The sequence below is a fragment of the Mytilus edulis genome, chromosome 1 (genome assembly GCF_963676685.1).
Source record: "Mytilus edulis chromosome 1, xbMytEdul2.2, whole genome shotgun sequence".
Classification (NCBI taxonomy): Eukaryota; Metazoa; Mollusca; class Bivalvia; order Mytilida; family Mytilidae; genus Mytilus; species Mytilus edulis.
In genome coordinates, this window is record NC_092344.1 from 85577527 (window position 1) to 85594304 (window position 16778).

Sequence of the window (16778 nt, forward strand, 5' to 3'; positions counted from 1 at the left end):
TCGAAATATTTACCAAGCAAACATGCCATGCAGAATGACATTCAGGTGAAGATGAAAAACTCCAGCAAATGAATATCAAAGTTATAGATATATCGTGTATTAAATATATTCAATTAAATAAAGTTTATTTAACGATATAATTGGACAAAACAATCTACGTCGAAAGTAGATGAACTTTTGAGTGTTGGAATAGTAAAAAAGTTTTCAAATACATATTTAAAAAAAAAACTTTTAGTTAAACATGTTAAATATAGTAGATATATATAGAATTATAGGTAGTTTCGTTTTTGATACTGACTATATCATGTGGAATATCTAGACGAGCCCGTTAGGAGTTTCGTTTTTGATACTGACTATTCCACACCATATAGTCAGTATCAAAAACGAAACTACCTATTATTCTGTTTATCGGTAATTATGACGTCACACAATGTATTGCCTAATATTTTCAGTGATACAGTCAGTACGTTGATACTCGAAAATATTAGGCAGTAAGATCAAAGGGAAAATATACGAATTACCGATAATTGTAATTACTAGTCTGCAACATAACATAATGTTGTATCGCCGATAAACAGTGTATCAAGATTATAAAGAATCTGAATTTGATTTCGAATTAGACCGACAGTTACCCACCGTAATCCAAATGAAAATGATATTAACTACTATTGTAAAAGCACACTATAGGTAGCACGGTAGTATTTCCTGGCCCATAAGGGATAGTGATAGCCTATTTAGAATTTTCACCACTTTCTAACACTGCCAAAAATTCTACATACACAGTTAAATGAAGTACTTTCATTATACTATTCAGAACTGAATTTGAATATGTATCATGACCTTTTACTTTTTTTTTGCTATCTTTAAAAACCTACGACCACTGGTGCTTTTAGATCTTTTATCATGCTATGAATACAATATTTAAAAAAAGTCTCAAAAATTCATTTTCACCTGTATCTAAATTATTTCATATTATTCTACATCTGATTCATCCCTCAGTTTGGGAAAGTATGTTCAGTTGATACTGTATTTTTTGTTCAATCGCATTTTTCAGTTATATTGACTTCAGTATGGTAAACAAAAGAGCAACCTAAATTCTGAAACGCAAATACTTAGTCTACCATGCTAACTATACGACATTTAGAAACAATGATGTGAAGACAGATATGAAAAGTCAGGGATGACAAGGTTGACACATTATGAAAAAAAAATGAAAATAAAAAAATTAATTTTAAAAGTAATACAAGAAAAACAGTTATAGCAGACGGCAACAAATGACAACCACCAGACCACAGTTGCTGGCTTGGGACAGGCACGCCTAGTTTTACTGCAACACATGCACATTTCGATAATTACTCATCTTCAATGAAGCTCAAGACCATTTTTTTCAAAATCCGAAAAGGACCTAAATTTAAAAATAAAAAGATTTGGCATGATTGCCAGTGAGATAAATATACACCAACGATAAAATGAGGTGGATGTAAGAATTTCAAATTAAACGAATTCATACGACAATCAACAATGTGAAAGTCATATCATATAGTCGGCTTAAAAAGGCCTCACCATTTAAAAACAATTCAATTTATAAAAATAATGGCCTAATTTATTACAAAACAATTTACGAAAAACAAATATGGCAGACTTGAAACAATGACAACCACTGAAAAACAAGCTAAGTATAGCACAATCTGAACAAAACATCAGAGTTTTGCACGAGGAAGTTACATTTCTAAGTTTATTAGAATGAAATTCAAAACAGTGTGGCTGTGGCCATTGATTGACACATTAAATTTATCCATTGACTGGGACAATTTACGTGAACGTTTGTCTGTAACGACCACTGTTCACGACGTACCTACGATAGACATTTAAACTGTGGGGTCACCAAAGGTTTCTTAACGCCTCTAATTATAAAATAATTTGAAAAATTAATCAGGAATAACCTTTATGTTTTGATTTATATAATTGATATAAATCAAAATATCGTGTTATTTCTGATTAATTTTTCGAATTACTTTATTAAGGTGTTGAGAACCTTTGGTGACCCCATAATTTAAGTGTCTTTAAAAAGTACATAGTGAGCAGTGGTCGTTACATACAAACGTTCACCTAAATTGTCCCAGTCAATGGACGAATTTAATGTGTCAATCAATGGCCACAGCCACACTGTTTTGAATTTCATTCTATTACTTAATTTCAAGAATTTTGGGCCTTCTTTTACTTTACGGGTCCCAACCCATAAGGAGCTATACTAAACTTTTCTTAACCCATATCTAAACATAACACTAGCCCTAACCCTAGCTAAAACCTACCCCAACCTAACACATCCCCTTACCCAACCATAACCATGAATGACACTTAACTCTGAAGTATAGGGACCCTTAAAGTTATAAAAGAAGGCCGAATTATGTAACCGCAAAGTTCAGTCGAACAATATCCATTTTCCATGCCAGTTCTAAAGTACCGACTAATGGAATAGTGGTGCTAGTTTGTTTTTTTTTATTTTGGTTATTTTGTATGTTTTGCTTAAATAGTATACATTATTGTTAAGGGGTCAATTGAATTCTGCCTTAGAGTGCTAGATTTTCTCACTGGTTTGAAGACCAATTGGTGGCCTTTTGATATTTTCTGCTCTTTGGTCAGATTAATATTTCGTTGACACATTCCCAGTTTCCATTTTCTGTTTTAATTATTAGATACATGATATTTTTATTAGTTGTTTGGTTTTGAACTTGCTTTCAGTAAACTCGAGTACTCACATTTTGTGTGGCTTTTTGTGTGCTTTGTATCAATTAAATGAGTTTGGGGTAATTTAACCAAAGAAAATAATAAAAAATAAAACATGAAATATAGGTCAGAATCTGACTAAATTACTCTGCCTATTTGCATTCTATCAGTTGATTTATAGTTTAAATTACTTGAATTCAAGCTGCGAAAATCAATTTCATATCCAGGATGCTAAGATGTAAATGAAAAACAAGTATATTCTGTTTTGTTCAATCAAGGACATATAACTTACATATCTGATATACTACATTTTTAGCTACCTCAATGGTTAATACCTTTTTCTAGCTCACTGGTTATCAGTGAAGATGAAGAATTATTAATAAAACATTCTTCACCATTTTGTCAATTTGGGATTCTCACAAATGCATCAAATCTCTCAGGATGAGCTAATACAGAGAGACAGTAAACATATTATCAATGAATTTAGTTATAGTCAAATAGATAATTAAATTATTTAAATTGTTATACATTTGTCATTTGGGGTCCTTTTATAGCTGACTATGCTATGTGGGTTTTGCTTAATGTTGAAGGCAATACAGTTACCTATAGCAATAGTTGTCAACTTCTATGTCATATATTCTTATTTTATACTAACTCCTTCAAATGGGATAGTTTACAAAAATGAATAACTATAAAGGAAAGGTTAATCACACTTTATAAAATTAACTGGAGGTTTGTAGATACATCTGTATTAAGTTGACATAAAAATAATATTTCTTTTACATATCGATGGGGATTTTATGTGCATGACAACATTTCTTTAATATTACAACTGTTGTTGCATCTTCACTTTCAAATTTTTTAACCTTTAACCTTTAACCATATTTTTCTTTTTTATTATGTTTAACGGAAGATGAACTAATGAGTCCTTCTTCTTTTTTGAACTGCATAAATCTTGATTTCTTCTTTACTCAACGATTCATATACTTTTTTATAGTCACTTAAATAGCAATAGAAGATATTTTCTAGTGCAAGATAAATGACTTTTTAATATATAATTACTGACATTGCTACACATTTATCTGGAACCTTGGAAAGAAATGATGAATTCAATTATTAAATTATTTTAAAAAAATAAAATATAAGGATCAGTTTCCATGAACTGTCCAAAATGTCTATTTTGTAAATGTTACAATCGTGCTCAATTATCTTGAGTTGTGCCATACTAGGATGTTTGGTGTAACAATTGATGGTAACTCCATTTGTCCCATCAACTTTGTCAGATTGCCACCTTAAGCCCAAGACACATAGAAAATGAACTTGCTGTAATGCTTAAAGCCTTTGGGAATCATCTTCAAATTATAACTTTTCTTTCACATTCCAATACATTAAAGTCAAATATAAATAACCAATTAGCAACAAAAGGAAACATTTGTAATCTTTTTCTTTATTCAAAACACTACACAATTCATCTTCATTTATGCAATATCTAATTGTAGCCTATCTGTTCTTATAAAATCAAACTAGTTATCATTTGCAACTATAAAAGTGTTTTTTTCCTTTATAACATATTCATGACTTTTTTAACAAACCATTGAATCTGGGGAAAACCCATTATCCTTACAGAAAAATTCATGTATCCTCCCCCCTTCTTTGTTTAATAACAAATCAGGTAACACTTTTAATCACCAATGTAAAATGACAAACAAAAGTTAGTTTTCAAGAAATATCTTAAAACATTGAATAGCATTTAAATCTTCAATGCAGATGTATATATTTTACTGTGGTAATTTTAGCAATATTCAGATGATATTTTTAAAATGTGCATTCAATTCAGGGGTGTTTGGTTTGTTCAGAGTGCTAAGTATATTCGAGTTCATCAATAAATATTTCATTGAACAGGTATGGGGGGTCTAAAAAAAAGTGTCCCAGTGCCCCTAAATAATTAATTGAAAAACAGCCCTTAACAAAACAACATGACATACTAACATAAACAATCAATTTCAGATCAAAATAGTTATGCTAAATGTGTAGTATAAAACCAATTTACAATTCCAGCATATAATCTTAGCTACCAAAGAATACTGTATGATTAATCTACTAGCTTGCTCTTTTTGTTTGAAAATCACAGATTCACAATGCATATAAATCTATCTAATAAGTCCTCACGATCTTAAAATAACTTTAGTTTGTCTGACAGATACCAGTATTAATATGTTTAAATTTCTTCTCAAATGTTTGCTGCAAGTCTTCAAACTTCTGACATTGGACAATAAAATAATAAAAGAAAACTTAAAGATTGAGATGAGGCTCTAGTAATAAGTGTTATACCATACTCATATATCATCATACCTCTTTTATTCCTATTTTGTATATATATATTTAAAAAATTCCATAAAAGTAAGAATACAACACAAAAATGTGATGATTACTGATATCTTAGTGCCCAGTGGCATGTATTTTAAGCATATTTTGATGACATAGAATAATATGATGAATGTAACAACTTTCAGAAAATAATTTAGTTTGTTCTGAAGGTTTTAAAAAAGCACTGATAAAATACACATAAAAATTATAACTCACACCACTCATTATTTGATCTTTCATATAAACTAGCAATGAAAACATAAGAATCGAGACTCTATTACTTTATTGTTAGTTTTTTTTCATCTTTGTAGTTAATATAGCATCTCTTTTTCACATAAATAAGGGATAATTAGAAAAAAAACCTTTCACCTTCACCTCACTAAATCACCTAGTTTGTGCAAGACATTATAATTTGTAAAAATACTTTCAATGCCCAATACACTCCTTAGGATATTCAACTTGTGAGTTTTTTTGGTAATATGAAAATAACAAAATATCATGTTAATAAAATTCAGAAAAAGAACATATTTTAAAAGTAAAAATATTAAATATGTATTTTGTCATTTTATATAAATATCAAATTGGCAAAACATTGAAAAAAAAATAAAATATGGTTATAAAAAGCAAAATAAAATGAGATTCAAACATATGTAATATTATATCATTAAAATACTGTAAAATTAATAAACAAACCATCAAAAATAACTAGTGACTCTCTTCAGAAACTTAACAGTAACAAATAAAACTTTAACAATTAAATACTTGTGATTATTATACAATGGCAGAAATTATCATTTCTTCTGATTAAATATAAAAGTGTCTTCAGATCTCCAGGAATTGTTTTAACCTTTTAAAAACTTTAGCCACTGATGATTCATTACTTTCTTTTGGTCCCAAACTTATAAATTGGGGCAGCATCTGGACTTGGAGTCTGAAATTGAAACAATATGTAATAAAATATAAACTATTTAAGTTGCATGGATTATATTGGATGGTATCTATACTTAAAACTTATAAGTTATAATCTTATAAATTTGTTCTTTTGAATGCAAATTCACATTAGTTATCTGCATTCCTGTATTGAATTTTGCTAACATGATTGAAAATCTGGACCTTAGATTCTCTGTCTTTTATCCAAGATGGCGAAAGGCACTCATACCACCTTAAATCAGACAAGATCTTAAAGTAAATTAATCTATATTTCAATCATGTAAACTCCTGATTTGATCTTACCTCTATCCTTAGTGCTAAACGCTGTTCATTATCCTGATCTTCTAACAGTTCTGATTCCCAGTCAGCATCTTCATTTGGGTCAAAACTATACATAGGCATTAAATGGTGTCTCAACTTATCCATTCTACAAAAGTCAATAAAGTCAATATTAATGTCAATTCTGATGTAAACAATTTAAACCAGAGAAGATTTTTTTTTCAAAAGCATAAGGTATAAATGTATGTTTCATTGGCAGAAAAATATGACAATGATGACTACAAGAATGTATATCTAAATGTCACCATTCCTCTTCTAACCCAGAGGTGGGGGTCTAGGATTGCCATTTCCCATCATTTTTAGTATTTATGTGTGCAATTACATACTGTTTATATTTTAAGACAAATATGTCTATTGTGGTTAAATTGTTTATTTTGATACATTGTAGTTGTCTTATTGGCATTATCCAAGGTTATCTTAAAAAATTTATTAACAGTATATACATGTACATATGAATACATTGTAGTATAACTGTGTAAAAGCCTAATGTGTTTTTTTGCTTCTCATAATTATAGGCTCATGTAAAAGTCTTAAGGAGGTTCGGGGGTACAAAAATTTGAGAAAAATTTAAACATATTCTTTGTCATTACAAAGTTTATTTATTACACTATTAGTTGTTACTTTATGATATGGTACAAAAAGTAACCAAAAAATTGATTCTATTTGGTCCCAGATGAATTTTAAAATGCATATATCATTGAAAAAAATCCAAATTATCTCCCTTTGGTGCAAACATGCCTATGAACTTTGGTGGATAGTTGTCTCATTGCCAATCATACCACATCTCCTTATATTATATACAGTTTACCAATACAGTTTGCTATAGATATGATAGAAAAATAACTGACTTTGACAACCCTAAATATCATTTTAAAATCAAAGCAACCTTTTAAAATGCAGGTATTTTCAATACTGTTGAGTGTTGAGTCATCATTTCATAAAGCATATTACTAAGTATGTTTGTAGTACTAGTATACATTCTTTCTAATTGTAATATTTACTAAAGATGATCAGATTATCTTTTAAGTTTGAATCTTGGACACAAAATGCATTCATAATTAAAAAAAAAAAATCAAAGAAGAGTGCGACTTCATTTTATGAAAAACTTCAGCCATTTTAGTCCCTGTGTCATGTTCATACTGCATGCAGAACAGTACATAAAATACAAGAGTTTCTTGTAGACTAAATAGTTTCTTTTTCTTAAAAGTTTTTGTGACTTCATATGATTACATATATATATCATATACATACCTGTTTTTCCTGAAAATTATAACTGCCTGAAATATATAAAAAATCAATTTGTTCATTTTTTTAATTAAGCAAAGTTGTCTCATGCTTTTACTTTTCTACATTGGTTAGAGGTATAGGGGGAGGGTTGAGATCTCACAAACATGTTTAACCCCGCCGCATTTTTGCGCCTGTCCCAAGTCAGGAGCCTCTGGCCTTTGTTAGTCTTGTATTATTTTAATTTTAGTTTCTTGTGTACAATTTGGAAATTAGTATGGCATTCATTACCACTGTACTAGTATATATTTGTTTAGGGGCCAGCTGAAGGACGCCTCCAGGTGCAAGAATTTCTCGCTACATTGAAGACCTGTTGGTGACCCTCTGCTGTTGTTTTTTATTTGGTCGGGTTGTTGTCTCTTTGACACATTCCCCATTTCCATTCTCAATTTTATCATTTGTAATTGTTTGTTAAAATAGTTGTAATTCCAAAGAGAATACATTTATTTTGAAATAAGACTGTAGAATTATACTTAAAAAAATTCAAATGCAACAAATCAAACACCAATTCTTAAATTTTTAGTGCTTCATGTAAATTCTAACATAAAAACCAATTCTTTAAATTTTACTGCTTCAAGTAAGTTATAACAAAAAATTCATGTCCCTCAATTTTTTAGTTATCTGTGTAATGTTTTGTTATTGTTGTTTGTCAATTCATTACTTTGCCATGTTGTTGTTGTTTATTTTTTTGCCAAAGCATCCTTTTGTTTTTGTATGACTTGTGAAAGTGGTGTATATAACAATGACTTGTACTTACAATGAGAGCTAACAGTGCAACAAGGATCACAGATCCTACAGGAACTAGAATATAAGCTAAGACATGACTAGATGATGTGGAATGAGGCTCTGTAAATACTGTGGTGTGTTCCGTTATATTTTCTGTCACTATATGATATGGCACATTGTTAGAACTAGTACTACTCATCTTCAATGTTATTTACTGACCAATTAAATCTGGTCAGTTATAATTTCTAAATTCTCATCCTTCTTTTCTAATTATACGTGCATATCAACCATGCAGACAGTTGAATTTGCTTTGTCATTTACCTGTAAAAACATTTAAACATGTATAGTTTTTTTACTAGAAATTGGCATGGCAGTTGATTTAAGTGTGAGGGAAACCTTACTTTCCCTATGTAAAGTATACTCATGAGTTACATATAGAAAAGAAGTTTAACTAGAGGCTCTTAAAAGCCTGTGTGGCTCACCTTGGTCTATGTGCATATTAAACAAAGGACACAGATGGGTTCATGACAAAATTGTGTTTTGGTGATGGTGATGTGTTCGTAGATCTTACTTTACTGAACACTCTTGCTACTTACAATTTTCTCTATCTATAATAAACTTGGCACTGTAGTTACAGAGGAAAATATTTTGTAATTTTTTTTAACTAGAGGCTCTAAAGAGCCTGTGTCGCTCACCTTGGTCTATGTGACTATTAAACAAAGGAAGCAGATGGATTCATGACAAAATTGTATTTTGGTGATGGTGATGTGTTTGTACATCTTACTTTACTGAACATCCTTGCAGCTTACAATTATCTCTATCTATAATGAAGTTGGCCCAGTAGTTTCAGTGGAAAATGTTAGTAAAAATTTACAAATTTTATAAAAATTGTTGAAAATTGACTATAAAGGACAATAACTCCTTAGGGGGTCAATTGACCATTTCGGTCATGTTGACTTATTTGTAAATCTTACTTTGCTGAACATTATTGCTGTTTACAGTTTATTTCTATCTATAATAATTTTCAAGATAATAACCAAAAACAGTAAAATTTCCTTAAAATTACCAATTCAGGGGCAGGAACCCAACAACGGGTTGTCCGATTTATCTGAAAATTTCAGGGCAGATAGATCTTGACCTTATAAACAATTTATCCCCCTGTCAGATTTGCTCTAAAGGCTTTGGTTTTTGAGTTATAAGCCAAAAACTGCATTTTACCCCTATCTTCTATTTTTAGCCATTGCGGCCATCTTGGTTGGATGGCCGGGTCATCGGACACATTTTTTGAAATAGATACCCAAAAGATGATTGTGGATAAGTTTGGATTAAGTTGGCCCAGTAGTTTCAGAGGAGACAATTTTTGTAAAAGATTACTAAGATTTACGAAAAATGGTTAAAAATTGACTATAAAGGGCAATAACTCCTATATGGGTCAACTGACCATTTCGGTCATGTTGACTTATTTGTAGATCTTACTTTGCTGAACATTATTGCTGTTTACAGTTTATCTCTATCTATAATAATATTCAAGATAATAACCATATAACGGCAAAATTTCCTTAAAATTGCCAATTCAGGGGCAGCAACCCAACAACCGGTTGTCCGATTCGTCTGAAAATTTTAGAGCAGATAGATCTTGACTTAATAAACAATTTAACCCCATGTCAGATTTGCTCTAAATGCTTCGGTTTCAGAGTTATAAGCCAAAAACTGCATTTGACCCCTATGTTCTATTTTTAGCCATGGTGGCCATCTTGGTTGGTTGGCCGGGTAACCGAACACATTTTTTAAAATAGATACCCCAATGATGATTGTGGCCAAGTTTGGTTAAATTTGGCCCAGTAGTTTCAGAGGAGAAGATTTTTGTAAAAGTTAACGACGACGGACGACGGACGACGCCGGACGACGCCGGACGCCGGACGCCAAGTGATGAGAAAAGCTCACTTGGCCCTTCGGGCCAGGTGAGCTAAAAATTTACCAATTTAATGAAAAATGTTAAAAATTGACTATAAAGGGCAATAGCTTTCTACGGGATCAATTGACCATTTTGCTCATCACGACTTATTTGTAGATCTTACTTTGCTGAATATTATTGCTGTTTACAGTTTATCTCTATCTATTATAGTATTCAAGATAATAATCTTTTTTTAAAAGCGATATCACAACTATCCAGGACATTTGGAATTTAGAAAATACAGATTTCACAAGCTGTAATGAAATTTATAGGAAGCTGATTGATTGGCGAAATTGTATTTCCAAATTTTCAAAAATAAAACAGGCAATTCCTAAAGATTTCGTGCAAATTTTGAAATTTTGCGGAAACCAGAATTTGCTTTATGAAAGTAAATTAAAAATATCAAATGACCTTGAGATCATAAACTTAAACAACCAAAAAGTCAAACCATCAAAGTTAAAACTCAATTTTATTTGTACGGTTTTAAATAAAGATGTATCTCCAAAATGTCAAATTAAGTGGGAGGAAATATTAGGAACAAATATACTTTGGGAAAATATGTGGTCGGGATTAAAATATTTGAAAATTGAAAATAAAGTAAAAGAATTCCAATGGAGATCCTTGCACAATATTTTATATACTGAAGAAAGATTAAAAAAAATGAAGATATCAAATGGAAAATGCCACATTTGTCATAATGACAGAAATATAGAAACTCTGCAACACTTATTTTTCAGTTGTAGTACATCACAGTTAATTTTAAAAACCCTCCAAGAAATACATGTACTTATCATATCAAACATAGGAATAAACAATCCTTTTGGTGAAAAGGACAATTTATTGGGAACAAACACGGGAGAACTAAAATATGATAATTTTTTAAACATAATTATCATATATTTTAAATGGACACTATGGAAAATTAGGAATTCAATAAAATTTAACAAAACGCCTAAAACACCTCAAGATATTAATAAAATCTGGAAACAAAACTTGAGTATTAATAATAAATTTGTTGTTCTTTTGAAAGGCACTGATATCATTGATAAGACAATATTGGAGTATGTAATAAAAAAAAAATAGACATTTAATATAGCTTGAGTCAAAGTACATTTTTTTTATGGTTTATAGTATTAGAATATCGATTGAATCAATTTATATAAACATAAAAAAAGTGATAAACAAGAATGTGTCCTCAGTACACGAATGCCCCACTCGCACTATCATTTTCCATGTTCAGTGGACCGTGAAATTAGGGTAAAAACTCTAATTTGGCATTAAAATTAGAAAGATCACATCATAGGAGACATGTGTACTAAGTTTGAAGTCGATTGGACTTAAACTTCATCAAAAACTACCTTGACCAAAAACTTTAACCTGAAGCGGGACAGACGGACGGACGAACGAATGGACAGACGGACGGACGCACAGACCAGAAAACATAATGCCCATCTACTATCGTAGGTGGGGCATAAAAAGTGTTAGTCTATCATGTTTATTGTAGTAAATGCACATCTCTTATGTGGGTATCTTATACTTATTTACTTACTATTTTGTATTAAATTATAGAACTGTTAGATGCTTCTAACATTATATGGATATATTTATTACACTAATTGTAAATCCAAGGTAAAAAGTGGACTATTTTTTTATTGCCTTCTATTTCCCCTGGAAAGAAGGTTTCACTTTGTAAACAGGGACCCTTAGCCTGATCCTGGACGACTAAGGTACACAGGAAATATTTAGGAATGAAACGTTTATATGTCTTAAAAAAAAAAAAAAAAAAGATAACCAAAAACGGCAAAATTTCTATAAAAATTACCAATTGGGGGCAGCAACCCAACAACCAATTGTTGAATTCATCAGAAAATTTCACGGCAGATATATGTTAACTTGATAAACAATTCAATCCCTTCACAGATTTGCTCTAAATGCTTTGGTTTCAGAGTTATAAGCCAAAATCTACATTTCCCCCCTATGTTATATTTTTAGCCATGGATTAGTGGAATATATAACTTGTCAGATTTAACTTGAACTAGAACACACTCGTGATATCTCGGGTCTGTGACTGAATTAAAGTATATAACTATGCGCAAGCCTTATTTTAGTATTAGTATTGTCATCTGATAAAGTCATGCAGATTATAAGATACTCAGTTTTCTCTGCTATCAAATCTTTCTGTTTGCACCCGTCGAACTGGAACTTATCAATTATTGGTAATTAATTATTTAGAAAACAAAAGGTCCTGGAATGGAGTGTTTTTTAATCAACAGCATTGTCCTATATTAGTTATAAATAAAGTTGAATTCTTTGATTTGCTGTTTTACGTCCTGCCCACTAACATGACTAACAAATTGAAAACTGTACCTATACATGCTATACGCCTTATTTTTAGTCACAGATTTTTAGTATTCGTATTGTTATCTTAGAAAGTCTTAATGATTAAAATACTACAATAGGTAACAATTTGACAATTTAGTAGTGTCAACCCTGTGATTATGACCTGTGTATATAGCATATTAATCCTGAATACACTGTTTGGTGGTGCGCCTATCAGATGCGGAACGTACAGATAAGGTAATAGGTAACAGGTGAATATACTATTGGTATCGGTATCGGACTCGACCCGGAACTTCTTAATCATTGGCAATATTAATAACGTGGAAAGCAAAAGGGCCTGGAGTGGTGTAATTTTTAATCTACACCTTTGTACTATATTAGTTATATATAAAGTTGAATTCTTTGATTCGTTGTTTTTACGTGATGACGGCTGACAAATTGGACCTCGTTATTTTAGTATTATAGATAGTTTTAAGTATGCATTAAATGGCGAAAATTGTAACCCATATAAATTCATATGCGCACACCTTAGTCCAAGATTACTCTGACGTCCAACGGCTGTTTTGTCATACAAGCTGGGGCTGTCCCACTGCCCTGAGCTTGTCTGGCTAAACAGCCGTTGGGACGTCAGAGTAATCTCAGACTACAAACACCTAAATAAGTATTTTTGATAAGTTTAATTTATTATTATATACATGTACATGTACATAAATATATTATCATGATTATTATGAGATGAGAAATCACATTACGACAATCCAAGATAAGGGGTCAGTAGAAGCCTTTGGCTTATGTAACAACCCAAAGATAAAGGTATAAAGGCATAAAGTAACACTAACAGTCAAATGACAGTGGTTTTTTTAACAGGTTGGGAACAAACCCCCTGTATGGTGATTATACCTGTATAGAGGGATAAAATAATCCCTCTATGGAGGGGTATTTTTGTTTGCACTGGATTTAAAACAAATAAAGGCAGAATGACATTTTTCTAGTTATATTGGCTATAATCTCTAGCATTATATGCATCAAAATATGCTCTTTACTAAAAAAGGGGAAACCAGTTTTCTGCTAAAGTGACAAAACTTGCAATCTATTGTATACCTATCTGAACACCTGGAGTCGGTTTCACAACAAAACTTGTGATTGAGATCCATCGTAAGTCATGAACAATTCAGTATACTTACATGACTTACGACCAATCTTAGTCGCAAGTATTTTTGTGAAACCGACTCCTGATCAACAACAAAAGGAATAGTTGACCTTTAAATATCATGTGAAATCTAACATGTCTAACAATAGAAATTCTTTTCAGTGGGGCATAAGTGAGTAGAATTTACCTGATCATCACAGCTTTCAATCATAGTGAACAATAGATTATATATTGGTAGTGTCTGCGCGTACCCGCATGTGGGTACGAATAGTCAAATTGCCATTCGTAGGCTACGTGTACCCACATCCGGTTTTATAATAGAGTGCCATCGGATAGGGAATAAGTCGTAAAATATACAAGTTATAATGAATTTAATTTAACTTGCAAAGTTTTTTTATGTATCATTATCTAAAATTTAAAAACATTTTGAAAATATTATTTTCATACTCTTTACGCGTTATACATGAAATCCCCATATTATTGATAATTTCGGTATATATATCCAGTTTATTCCCGATCCAAAGGCATCTAAACATATGCTAAAATATAAAACCAGATACTGGATGTGGGTACGCTTAGCCTACGAATGCCAATTTGACTATTCGTACCCGTATGCTGGTACGTGCAGGGCTCACACTACTTCAGAATTATAGGGAGAAGTGACTTTTCTTTTTGAAACTAATAGGGAGAAGTGGTGAAATTTGAAAGAGAAGTGCTCATTCGTGAGGTGCGATACAATGTATGGATTTTACAATAGTATAAAGGGCCATATGTAAATAATGTTCTTTTTATATTGTTCAATTCATATCTGAGTAAAAAAATTACAATTAAAGTAACATTTGAAATTAAAAGTTGTTTAAGTTTTACTAAGGTTCTTGTGAGAAACTACCAACTAAATATCTAGCACTAAAAAAAACAAAATTATTTTAAAAAATGTAAAGAAATTATAATATATCAATTACAATTTAATTAAAAATTATCTTGTGTATGACATTCAGTGTTTCTCATAAAAAAAATATAAAAGTTATTAAGCTGGGCCAGAATATATTGATATTAGTATAATAGTCTCAGAGTTAAGCAACTTTAATCAATAGTTTGAAACAATCCATAAAAAATATAGGGAATTATATACACCAATCAATTAGATGTTACCAAAAGTCTCTTAATGCGTGTGGAATGCGTAATTTTTCCCTTTGGGATCAATATTCTTCTGTCAGCTGTTCCATCCGTGCGTCCGTAGTAATTATTGTAAAAGTACGGATTTCGGTCATAGCTGGTCCGGTTCAGATCCAGAGTTTAGAAATTGGTCAATGGCGGACAAATGCAAGAAAATTTACAAAAATAAACGATGTTTGACAAGTTATTTGGAAAGGAACATGACGTTTTTAATGCAATAAATGGATTAAAAATTTACTGGAGGCAACTTTTATCACGTTTAAATGAAGTAATAAACTTATGTTGCCGCCGAATTTGAGGTTGATGTACGTTTTCGAGTAACAAGCTCCGGAACTTGCAGAAATGCACGAAGTGATAAAAAGTTGTATTTTTATCAAATAACCTGCTACACACTACGAAGACAATGCTTCAACCTCTTTTCTAAAGATAATGAGTCGTTTATGTCTGAATTTCTTTAATTATCAATAAAAAAAATGATGTTTCATCAACTTGGTAAAAATTGAAAATGTCCGATGACGGAAGCGACTGAAAGCGACTATCGTCAAGAACAGGGCGACTTGTTTTCGCTTTTGGGGGTCGGGGAAAGCGAAGTGACGGTCGGGAAGGCGACTTCTTCGCCCAAGTCGCCTGGTAGCGTGAGCCCTGACGTGCAGACACTGCCTTTTATATTTGGTCAGATAAGCAGCAAACTGGGCATGTGCATATGAAATTAAGTACATAAATTGGTGCATCAACTGTTCCAGGTTACTGCCATAATAAGTAGAGAATGCCATTCTGCCCTATTTTGATTTGAATCCAGTCTAAACAAAAATACCCCTCTATAGAAGGATTATCCCTTTTACAGGTATAATCACCATACAGGGGGTTTGTTCCCAACCTGTTTAACAAGTGTATATCATTTTGTATAGTGCGTAGGTAACGTTATATTTTCATTCAAGGCTAATAGTTTTTTTTTAAATGAGTTAAAATTCGTTTCTTCTTCTAGCAACTTGCATTTTTAAATACCAAGTAAGAACACTGTGATTTCTTACATTGTTGACTTTTAAAATGCAAAATTGACTTTTCCTAATTTACCGGAAGTTGTCGAGTATATAGTAAACGGATTACAAAGCGGACAAAACGTTTATTCCGGAATTTACTAGCTGTTGTCCATTCGTTTCAACTTTGTAGTGTTTTATCAAAATTTGCTTTTGCCATTTGATATTTAAGAGACTATCCGTTTTGAATTTTCCTCGGAACTCAAAAATCGAAAGCAAACAAGAATGTGTCGATAGTACACAGATGCTCCATCCGCACTATCATTTTCTATGTTCAGTGGACCGCGAAAATGGCCCACGTACGGTGTAAAAACTTGACATTAAAGTTAGAAAGATCATATCAAATTAAATCGATCTCATTGCACTCAATGCCTCTTACCTTAATTATATCCTACATTGCTCATATTATCAATTTATTATTTGTGTATTACTAATTGTGTATTTCACTAATGTTTATATAATCATTTTATTATGATGTTTTTTTTTGTATCTTGCCCGACAAGGGCCCATGATTGGTTTAATAAAATAATGTCTAATGTCTAATGTCTATCATAGGGAACATATGTACTAAGTTTCAAGTTGATTGGACTTCAACTTCATCAAAACTACATCGACCATACTCTTTAACCTGAAGAGGGACAGACGGACGGACGAACGGACACACAGACCAGAAAACATAATGCCCATAAATGGGACATAAAAACACATCAAATGAATGGATAACCACTGTCATATTCCTGACTTAGTA

At 31.5% G+C, this 16778-nt stretch overlaps 1 protein-coding gene across 1 annotated transcript; it reads right to left on the reverse strand.

The window, feature by feature from the left end:
- Nucleotides 1-4154: 4154 nt before the first annotated feature.
- LOC139493102 (small integral membrane protein 29-like) lies at nt 4155-16109 on the reverse strand. The gene is made up of 5 exons (XM_071281260.1): nt 16025-16109; nt 8405-8694; nt 7615-7640; nt 6328-6451; nt 4155-6025 (listed from the first exon to the last, which is right to left on the reverse strand). The coding sequence occupies exons 2-5, from the start codon at nt 8570-8572 to the stop codon at nt 5972-5974; spliced, it is 372 nt and encodes a 123-aa protein (XP_071137361.1). The 5' UTR covers nt 8573-8694; nt 16025-16109; the 3' UTR covers nt 4155-5971.
- Between the last annotated feature and the right edge of the window lie 669 nt (nt 16110-16778).